This window comes from Petaurus breviceps, unplaced genomic scaffold (genome assembly GCF_028583685.1).
Source record: "Petaurus breviceps papuanus isolate PSGF00001 unplaced genomic scaffold, PetGlider_PUasm1.0 182, whole genome shotgun sequence".
Taxonomy (NCBI): domain Eukaryota; kingdom Metazoa; phylum Chordata; class Mammalia; order Diprotodontia; family Petauridae; genus Petaurus; species Petaurus breviceps.
The window spans coordinates 3,639,788-3,650,762 of NW_027185786.1; the positions used below are offsets into that span (position 1 = coordinate 3,639,788).

Below are 10,975 nucleotides of genomic sequence, written 5' to 3' on the forward strand. Positions count from 1 at the left end.
ACTCCCAACCTGCAGGCCATGGTTCAGTTTTTGCAAACCCAGAGAAAAACAGACATGTTCTCTACAGCCTGAATAAATACCTCACACATTTATGTATGGCTTTTTTTTTTTAATGTATCTTGATGCTCTTCTGATGAATTAATATGCAGATTCATTAAAGAGCAAGAAAAAACTAGAATGACCAGAAATAATCCAAAGACATACTTTATTTTTCCTCCAGGAAGGAAGAAGTCCATAAGCTATCACCTTCTCTTTAGAGAATTAAATGATTCAAAGCCCCTTCTGTGTCCTGATCATTTCAGGACCTAAAGAACAACAGCTTGGTTACCCTGGGCTATTCCCTGAATCATAAACCTGAATGATGCAGCCCCTTCACCCTGAGAGGTATGGGAGTCATCCATATAAAGAGAGCCAGAGTGTCTAATGCATCTCCAAAAGAACAGGCTGAAAGTCCAAAGGGACGCTACCAATCCTTGTGTTTAGGCTTCTCTGATCTACCAGGCTTGGTGGTCCAGTTCATAGACTGCTGGACTTGGAGTGAGTCTGGGTCCTGCTTCAGACACTTACTGCTGTTTGACTCTGGGCAAGTCACTTCACCTTTCTGAGCCTCAGTTTTCTCCATTGTGAAATGGGAATGATAATAAGAGCTCCTGCCTCACAGAGTTGTTGTGAGGGTTGAATAACACAATATAGTAAGTGCTTTACAAACCTTAAAGTGCCCTCTAGATTCTAGCTATTATTATTATTACTCAGGAGTGTATAAGAAGCTCTAGTTCCCTTTTTCTAACTCATAAATATGTATAGCCCCTAGAATCTGCAAGCCATCTGGCAGTTAGGCTCTCGTTTTCTAGATGGCACCAACTTTTTGGGAGCAGTTACATATGCAGCCTGAGCCAGACAAAGATGGTGACCCAGGGGGTGGACTAAAGATGTCAGCTCCTTGTATCCTCCTTGTATGCATTTGTTTATTTGATTTGTGTCTCATTCGATATGTTTTGTAGTTAGAGCAACTTAGAGTGAAGCTTTGTCTACTTTCCTTGAAATCCCAAACCTGATCAGTAATACTGCGTATGCGTGTTCTTTTGTATCTCTACCATAATACTTGCCAAAGCGATTCAACACAAGGTATCCAAATGAATTCCTTGGCCACTTAAATGTTACCTAACTTTCTGGGGCTCAGCTGGGCCAGAGGAACTCAAGTGGGATGGAGGTCCCTGCATCTGGCTACATTAATAGTCTTTGGGCTGATGTCTGGGAATGGGGAATGGGAGGGGCACGGGGTTAAGACAGATGGACAAAGAAAGAAGGGGGAGATGCTAGAATGCCATAGAGAAGGGAGGAGGAGAAAGGTGTAGCCAGTAGGCCGGGACAGAAATGAGAGATGTAGGAGGGGGGTGATGTAATACATCATTCGACAGAGGCTGAACCTGCCAGGGCATTGCTGAGAGACTGTTCTTGAAGTACTCCAAGCTTGAACTGCTATTAATTGATGCTCCTTGGGGGTTGGGACCAATTTCTCAAGGGCTTCCTCAGTCCTGGAAACCTCTCAGGGGGGAGAAGTTGGAATAATCATTTGGAGGAGTAGTAAACAAGGTATGTTGGGCAAGGATACTGGAATAGGCCAGGATGGTGCATTCCCCCTGCTCTCTATCCCTCATAAGTGCCTGCAGGCAAGCTCAGGCAGCCTCGTTTGTTTAAAACAAAAAACAATCTCCATTTGGCCAGGTTGGCATGAGAGGAGAGATTAGAGATGGGAGTAGCCTTTCAGAAATAAACAAAACCTTCAAAACTGTCATTATCTCCATCTAAGAAAGGGAAGGGTCTCTTAGCAATAAGGTGGCTCTGGCAGCTGGAGGGAACCTTTCTCTGCCTGTACTTTCCAGAATGGGTGAGTTTGTGGGGTGGGGAAACAGCCTGAGTTCCCTAATATTCTATTTACTGTGGTCTTAAACCCTGGAGATGGGCATGAATGGCCCATTGTATGAGCTGAGCTGGGCTCCAGCTTGGTGTGGGGGGTTGGGGGGGGGTGGGGAAGGGATGAGAATGAAAGTTGGTTTAGGAGTAGGGGTGTGAGATTTATTTAGCCTCTCTCTTTCTTTGCTCCATCCCCCTAACTCCAGTTCCCAAAATCCGATAGTACTTGAGCCGGCATGTGCCTGAAACCAAGAATCCAAGTGTATCTGGCAGACTGGACTGTGGGAGGGGCTGAGTGAATCCAAATATTTTGTTGTCTCCCACCATCTGAAGGTGGACAGAGCTCTAGGACCAAAGCAGTTAGAGGTCCAGGAGATCAGGCCACCAAACGGCATTTCCAAGACCTTACAATAATTTGATCTCCTCCAATGAGGTGGGGAAGTGGATGAAAGGGCTGGACATGTTCAGCTCCAGATGTTTACCAGGCTTTGGGACCCTGGGCAAGTCACTTAACCTCTGCCTCAGTTTCCCAAAATAATAAACATAATTTAAAAAGAATAATAATTTTAAAAATTAAAAATTCACAGGGTTGTTTTGAGGATAAAAATGAGATTATGTTTGTAAAATGCTTTGCAAACCTTAAAGTGTTATGCAAATGCTACCTATTATTTATTATTATTATTTTTATTCCTTCATTTCTAAGCCATCAGGCAACAGTCCAATTGACTCTGAGAGGATACTCTTCAGTCAGTCAGTTCATAAACATTTATTAAGCACCAGGTTTCATTTATTTATTTATTTATTTATCAATTTTCATTCATTCATTCATTCATTCATTTATTTATTAAGCACCTGCTAAGTACCAGGGATGCAAAGAAAGACAAAAGACAAGTCCCTGACCTCAGGGAGCTCCCAAACTAATGGGTATAAATTTGTGATTCTCAAATTCATTAGCTGTGTGACTCTGGGGCAAGTCACTTGACCTCTCTGTACCTCATTTCCCTCATATAGAAAAGAAGAGGGTTGGATAAGATGGTCTTTAAGGGCCTTTCAGCTCCAACTCAATACTCTTCTGATTCTCTGCCATCTCATTCACACTGGTATCACAAGCTCCCAGGTGAGGAAGCCACTTGCTGCCGCAGAGAATTGCCCATAAGAGAGGGGCCCGACTTGGCACATTTGCTAGGTCTTTCTGCCTCCGAGGCCAGCTCTCTCCCCACTAATCTACATTGCCTCTAGTGTGAGAACATTGAGTAAAAATAACGGGTCAGAATATTCTGAGCTAGAGTTTCTTTGATTACTGGTCCAGCCAGTATATTTCTACCCTCAACAGCAAGAGAAGGGTACTGCCTTCAGAGGACTTTGACACCCATTTGGCCTGTGAGACAGGGAAGTTGGTGCATGCCAGCCTGACTTTCTTGACGAAGTGCTGGGTCTTATAGAGTGAGCAGAAGGGACTACGTGCCTATGACCTGGCATCAGCTGACTCTATGATAATAATGAGAATAATTAAAATGATTATGATGGCCACCAGCATTGAGAAAGCACTTTAAGTTTTGCAAAACACTATCCATATGTCATCTCATTTGATCCTCATGCCAACCCTGGAGGAAGGTGCTATTATGATCCCCATTTTTACAGATGAGGAAACTGAGTCAGAGAGGTTGAAGTGGTGGCTTGTCCAGGGTCATCAAGCTCATGAAGTAGGATTTGAACTTAGGTCTTTTGCCTTCATCTCCAGACTCTATCCATTGCTCCCCCAAGCTGCCTGAAGGTAGCCCTTGGCAGAGCAGTGATATCTTCACACTGTCCCCCTCCTTCTTATAGGTAGGAGGGCGAGGGCTGAAAAACAATGGCATGGATGCTTTTCCCAGGTCTTGGGGGCTGCTTTTCAGGAGCGTTCCTGTTGGTTACTGCCTACTCCCTCTTCTCCTGACCCACTTTTGAGAGGCTGAGCTTTCTTCCCACACCCAGCATCGTGGAACAGCAGCTGTCACATCTGAAGGGTTGTATGGCAGGGGTTCTTCATCTTTTTTGTGTTCTAGACCCCTTTGGTGACAGTCTAGTTAAGCCTCTAGTGAACACCTTCTCAGAATAAGGTATTTAAGTGAATAAAATAAAATCAGTGGTGCCATAGTGCACAGAGCATTGGGCTTGGAAAAAGGAAGACTCCTCTTCCTGAGTTCAGATCTGTTCTCAGATACTTGCTAGCTGTGTGACCCTGTTTGCCTCAATTTCCTCATCTGTAAAATGAGCTGGACAAGGAAATGACAAACCCCTCCAGTATCTCTGCCAGTAAAACCCCAAATGGGGTCAGGAAGAGTCACACATGATTGAAATGACTGAACAATAGTAACAACAACAAATAAAATACAGAGGATGACAAATGAAACCAATTCTATTTAAACAGAACTATGAAAAGTATATAATACGTTGTGGTTTATGTATATCCATACACATACACATAAGTTCCCAGACCTCAAGTTAAAAACCACTGGTCTATAGGCTCATGGAGTGGACTTGGAGAATGGACAACTGACCTCTTGGTTTGGTCTCTGGCTCTGCGACTTGCTTGCAGCATGACAAGTGCAAGGTGCCTCCCCTACCTGAGCTCCAGATGAGAATCAGAATATCTGGTACTTTTCAGCTCCAAAGTGGGGACACAAGAATTGATGAAATTAATATCTGTGAATATGTTACAGCTCCTTAGACAAATGGACTAAAATGATGCACACATCTCTTCTTGCAACAGACGTGTCCCCTTCCCTCCCCCCGCCTTTCTACCAAGGAGACTGTCTTATTCCCAGTATTTTAGAAGAGAAGCCAGACATTAGATAAATTCGTATCTCAGTTGCCAGCTTTTGCCTAGGATCTTTCTCTCCATTTGTTTACTGGATGTAGGTAGCCTGAGAGAATGGGGAGTCAGTCCCTCTCACAGGTGGTAGGGAGTCATTAATTGGACTCTAGTGAGCCCCAGGTGCCCCTAGGAGAACCAGGGGAGGCTTTCTTAGAATGTCTCCTAGGGCTTGATTGGCAGAGGGAGCATTAGAGGTGGGAAGGTGCCAGAGCTAAAAACAAAATAAACAAAAAAATCAAAGCTATGGAGAGAGACCAGGGAGGGGTCAGGGGAAGGCAGGTGGGAAGGACAGAGGAATAAGGCAGAAAGACAGCCAGAAGAGAGAGGAGAGTCAACAAAGACTGTATAGCATAGGAGCCCAAGTACCTGGCACAGATTCCCTTCATCGATTTCCAAGCAGTTGTACTCATTGGTTGGCCTCCCAAAGTCATTTTTCATTTCTGAAAAGATGTCCTAGGATTTTAATCTATTCCCTCCAACTTGTTAAAAATCTACACCCACTACACCCAGGATAGACAAAGTAGGGATGCCAGAGGTTATCCAGAAAATTAAAAAAGGAATTTCTCTGTAGCATTCCTGACAAATGGTCATTCAGCCTCAGCTCAGAATGACTTCAGTGATGGATAACCATTTCCTCTCCCTCTTTTGGACAGCTCCAGTTGTTAGGATTTTTTTTCCTTAGGTGGAGCCTAAATCTGTCCCTGAAACGTTTATGTCTGTCCCATGGGACCCCGACAAAACAAACCTAAGCTTCCCTCTGGACATCATAATACCTCTAGTAGCTACTTCTTAAGGTTGTTGTGAAGCTCAAATGAGATCATGTATTATGAACATCAAATTAGTACCTTGTGACTGTTTGACAGAAGGCAGGATTGGTGTGTAAAGAAAGCATTTTTACAAACCTTGAGGCACTATGCAAATATCAGTTCTCATTTTTTTCTTATTTTACATGAGACTCCTTTAAATTTCCGTAGAAAGTTATCATGTTGTCCTCCCTCCACCACTTTCCCTACAAATCTCTAGTTTCTCCAGCTGGTCCTTAGAAGGCATGGTTTCCAAGCTTTCACCATCCTTGTCATCCTCCTTGGTATGAACCCTATGTAGTCAATTTCTTTCCTAAGCTATAGCTCCCAGCCTTTAACACAAGATCCCAGGTGTGACCGGACCAGGGCAGAGTTTAGTAGAACTTGTCACCATTTTTATCGTGGACACGGTGTCCCTTTTAATTCTTGTTTTTTTGGCTGCTACATCACACTGCTGACTCCTTGAAATCTCAGTCAACTAAACCCCACTTATCTCTTTTCATAAAGCTTTTCTAACCAGAGATACCTCCATTATCCTGTATTTCTAAAAATGAATTTCCCAAGGGAGGGAATTTAGATTTTTAAAAATCTCTATCATATTTCATCTTGGTATATTTTTCCCATCATTCTAGCCTACCAAGGTTTTCTTTTGTATCTTGACTCTGACATCCAAAATGGTAGCCAATTCTCCCAACTCTGTGTCCTCTGCAAATTTGCTTCCCTCCATGTCACTGATGAAAATGTTCAACAGCACCAGGATCTCTAGGCCATTTCATTAAAGATCCTTTCTAAGTTGATGTCAGCTCATTGATGATGACCCTTTGGGTCTGGTCATTCAACCAGTTTGAAAACTAGTTCACTGTATTACCATTTTGCCCATATTTCTACACTGTGCTCATGAAGACAACAGAAGAGATTGTGTCAAATTATTTACTCAAGTGCTTCCTTCAGAGACCTTCTGAGGAATAGCAACTTATGAACTGGTTGATCTCAAAGAGACACTGGATGAAGAATTACTTCTGTTTGCCCTCTTGGTAGAATGTCCCCAAATGATGAGGTGGCTGAGTGAATGGAGCCCAAGGCTTGGAGTCAGGAAGACATGAGTTCAAATCCAGCTACAGACACTTACTACCTTGTAACTCTGGGTAATTTACTTAATCTCTTAGCCTCAGTTTCTTTATCTGTAAAGTAGGGATAATAACAGCACATACTTCTGAGGGTTGTTGTGAAGATCAAATAGGTTAATATATGTAAGGTGCTTTTCAAACCTTAAAACAACATATAAGTATTAGTTATTATTTAAAAGACTAGGGCTTTTGGGGTGAAGAGGTGTGGCCTTTGACGGCTCTTGAGGCTAGTCTAAGATCAACCATTCTCAAGATCCGTCTCTGGGATGATTTGTCCCCAAGGAATACTCTAGGGCTGAGCCTCTGGGATCCTATATAAGAGAAAACTACAGACTAATCTTATTTATTACTCCTGGAAAGCTACTCTCCTGAACCAAACCAGATGTGCCAAGTGGCACAAAGAGAAGTAGCCTCAAGACTGGACATCTGGGTTCTAGTCCTGATTAAACCCCTAATTTATTCTGTATCTTGGGAAGTTTTTCACGTAGTCTCTGAATTTCCTCATCTGTAAAATGGGGATAATCATCCCAGTCTTGTGTAGACATGGTGGGGAGTGTATGTGGGTATCAAGGAGATGACACTGCTTTAAAAAGTATGATCTAAACAAATGTCATTGTATAATTAAATAACAAGGCTTTTATATGTTCCCTATAAAATCCAAGGGTTTGCCAAAAGAGAGAGTTAGCATAACCTTGGCTTCTTGGTAACTTTCTTTCAATCCCACAGAAGTCTTTGGAGCAGAGAACTGAACAAAACATCCTTAAGGAATGTATGTATAACTTGGAAGACAATTATTCTTCATTTCTTAAGTCCCTTAACCTAAGAGACATTATGAACACATACTTTTTGTTTCCCTGTCATATCCAATTTGACCAACTGGAAAACTAAAGCATTGTAGAGAAACAACTTGCAGTTATTTTGAGACAGAACAAAAGAGTGAGCCTAGATCCCTTGGAATTCAGTACTCTTTGCTTTTTCTAGCTTATTCCTTTCATTGTGCTCCCCGGCCAAATGCTGGGGAAAATCAGAGTTAGCTCCAGCAGTCTGAGTTCCCCTACATTAATTACCCTCTGTCGTCCCATTACCTATGTCTTGCTAAGGGACCCACTGCTTAAATAGGACTCCTTTCCTACTAAAAGGATTTTGGATGCTCCCTTTGGCTGGGAGCTGGTTTGACTGTTTTGGACAGATGGGGGAGATTTCCTTGGCCATGCAAAAGCCATAGCAAGAAGCTTTCATGCATGACTAAATCACGGCTCTGCAGAACCCTAGAGCTCTGGAGGTGGAAGGAACCTCAAGAGGTCATTTTATCAAGCCCTGAGCCTTTATGTAGATGGATGTTTCTAGACCACCACCAAACACTCATGGCTACCTTTCCCATCCTGATGGATCTTCAAGGAGAGAGCCTTGACAGCTTCACCCTGGCTGGTGTGCCCTGCTCATCACTTGGGGTGCCACACCCTTCTCTGCTTCAGCTTGAGAAGAGTGCTCATTTGAAAGACTCCCCATTCTAAATGGGCTCTGGATTGAGGTCACAGCAGCTGTCATACAGGGACAAAAGTGAGGGCAGGTTGCAAATTTCCAGAAAAATCCCTCTCCCCACTCTGCCACGGTCATTGGCACGGCTAGTGCTCGATTAAATTACAGATAGAATCTGGAGGAAAAAAAAGGTGTGAGGATTTTTTGGGTGTGGTTTTCATTTTGTAAGGGTAGTGGGGGGTGGGGGGAGAAGTCCTGAGCCTCAGGGCAGTGACCGTAGGGAAAAAATGGCTAGAGCCAGCCAATTATTCTACTTGGGAGTGGTGGTTGGGAACTCGGTCCAGCCTCTCCATCTCTCTAGGAATGATCCAACTTGCCCGCAGTGGAGAGGAGAAAGCCAGAGAGAGGCATCCCTGAAGTGCCTTGGGAGGAAAAAGTTGCTCGGCAGTTGTCAACAAGAACAGACGGACTTTCTCCCAAAACCAGACCAGGCGTGGAGCCCCAGGAGATCCGGGACGGGAATGGACACGCACCTGTCCTGACTCAGACTCTCCCCTACCGCCCTCACCACCATCACCGCCCGGGGCTGGAGGAGAAAAATAAAGTTCAGTTCTTACTGACCATCAGCGTCAAAGTGCTTCCAGATGTCCAAGAACTGGGACGCCGACAGCTCGGCCAGGTGCAGGTAAGGAGGCTGCTGCTGTCCAGCCATGATGGATGGGCAGGTCGGGCCAATGCTCAGCTCTGCGCTTCCCCTGCGGCTCGCAGACTCTAGATCCCCACTTCTGCGTCCAGCCCGGCGCCTCTCCGCCTTTATATACAGAGCCTCGGGAGAGGGCGCGCGGGAAGCGGTCTCCACTAGAGGGCGCACGGATGCAGCGAACGAGACTGCGGGTTCCCGAGGGACATAGGTACAGGTGGGGGGCGCATCTGGACCAAAGGGATGCTCTGGATGGGCCTGGGCAGCGTGGATGCTTAGGAAGGTGTGTCATGATGAGGCGGCGTGTTGAACATTGTGCCCAGGGCTTTCTGATGACTTACCCTGCCCTTCTCTACTGCCCGGAAAGGGGAGGGGGGGGAGAGAGAGATACCCTGGTGATCAGCACCTTGGACAGGTCTGGGGCCAGAGGGACCAACACAAACTCCCTGTCTCCATCCTTTTCTGTTTGTAGAAGGAGCACCTGGGCTCTCTGGGATCAGGATTCACAGAGCCATAGATGGTTAGAGCTGGAAGCTCCCTGAGCTCATTCTAGCTCAATTCTGCTCTCTGGGGACTTGCCCCACCTTGACCCTCCTGGAGAAACTGAAGCTTCCTGGATAAGGATGTTGGGGTTGCCCTTGTCCCCCTGGGCGGTAGAAGCTGAGCCCAGGGCCCTGCCATCAGGAATGCACAGCCTGGTGGATGCCTGCCTTTCACTGCAGCTTCTTGGCAGCTTTGTGCCCCCTCCCTGCTTCCACCTGCTCCATCATTAGGAGCGGCAGAGATGTGAATTAATGCTCATTAACATGTGTTGATGAGTGTTAGCTGAACAGTCTTCAGAAAAGAGGAGGGAAGAGAGAAAGGAGAAGGAGGTGAATCAGAGGGGTCAGTAGGGGAAAGGAGAAGGTGGAGAAGAAGAGATCTCAGAAGGGAGAGATTATCTGTTAAGTGGAAGGAAGAACCCCAAAGGAAAGAGGCTGGGTCATCCCAGTGGGTGTGGAGACCAGGGCAAATTATACTATACTTCTCTTCCCAACATTATTTTTTATGGATGAGAAGTGCATGAAGAGTAGCCTAGAAGTGGGAAAATCACAATGTGGGCTTCAGTTTTCCCATCTCTAAAAGATGGGGAATTAGACCCAATGACCTGGCAGGCCCTTTCTAGCTCATGTTCTATGAGAAACAATACTAGCTTACATTCAGCTTACAAAGTGCTTCCTTTCCTCAAACACCTTTGGAATATAGCTAATTCAAGACCCTATAATCTCCATTTTAGGGGTGGAGGACAAACAATTGGGGTTAACTTGCTCAAGGTTACACGGCCAGTTATTTCTGGGTTGGTGCTAAGTATCAGAGCCTGGATTTGATCCAGGTCATCCCGACACTGGAGCTGGTGCTCTTACTCACTGAGCCTCCTGGCCACCCCTCGGGGCTTTTCACTCTTAGTTCAGAGCTTTCTTCATGGTACTCCCTCTGTAAATGAGAGAAGGGCCTCATGGCCTGAGGAAGGGCTGCTGCTGTGGCTCCAAGAAGTCCAAACACAAGAATGGATTATCAGGAGTGGCCCTCTAGGTCCTCAAGTGCAGCCCTTTGACTAAAAAGGGTTACCTTACTGATGGAAATTAGGGGGTGGTTTATATCAATATGAATTTTTAGGACTTTTTTTTTAATGCCAGATGATGAGTCACTTCTCTCTTTCCCACTTGATGCCCCTCTGACTGCCCATCCAACATGATTCATTGTATCCACACTGATTACAAAGAGCCATGTTGGCTGCCTTTGTTTGCTGTGCCTAAAGAATGGAAATGGGGAGAGGAAACTGGAATGAGGTCCTCCTTCAGGAAATTGGAGACCTTTGTGATGCTCATGGCCACACCCAGCTAGCCCTGACCCCAGATGCCAATTTTCTCTGAATATTCATCCTAAGGGAAGTGGAAACAGCACTGTGGCATTGGCTGGAGTGAGCTCTAAGAAATGCCCTGGCCAGAGCCATCCTGGAAAGACAGTGGATCGTGGATGTTGCAACCCCATTGGAGGGCAGTCTCCCACAGGGAACACAGGGTGGACAGACAGGATTTGGGGGTTATTTACTGGT

At 45.2% G+C, this 10,975-nt stretch overlaps 1 protein-coding gene across 1 annotated transcript in view; it reads right to left on the reverse strand.

Moving 5' to 3' along the window:
• The window catches only part of CALB2 (calbindin 2), a 30,004-nt gene extending 21,041 nt beyond the window's left edge, over positions 1-8,963 (reverse strand). Inside the window, exon 1 of the mRNA XM_069087625.1 lies at positions 8,802-8,963. Coding sequence (XP_068943726.1) covers positions 8,802-8,892 — 91 coding nt within the window. The 5' untranslated portion in view covers positions 8,893-8,963. The remainder of the gene's footprint in view (positions 1-8,801) is intronic.
• Between the last annotated feature and the right edge of the window lie 2,012 nt (positions 8,964-10,975).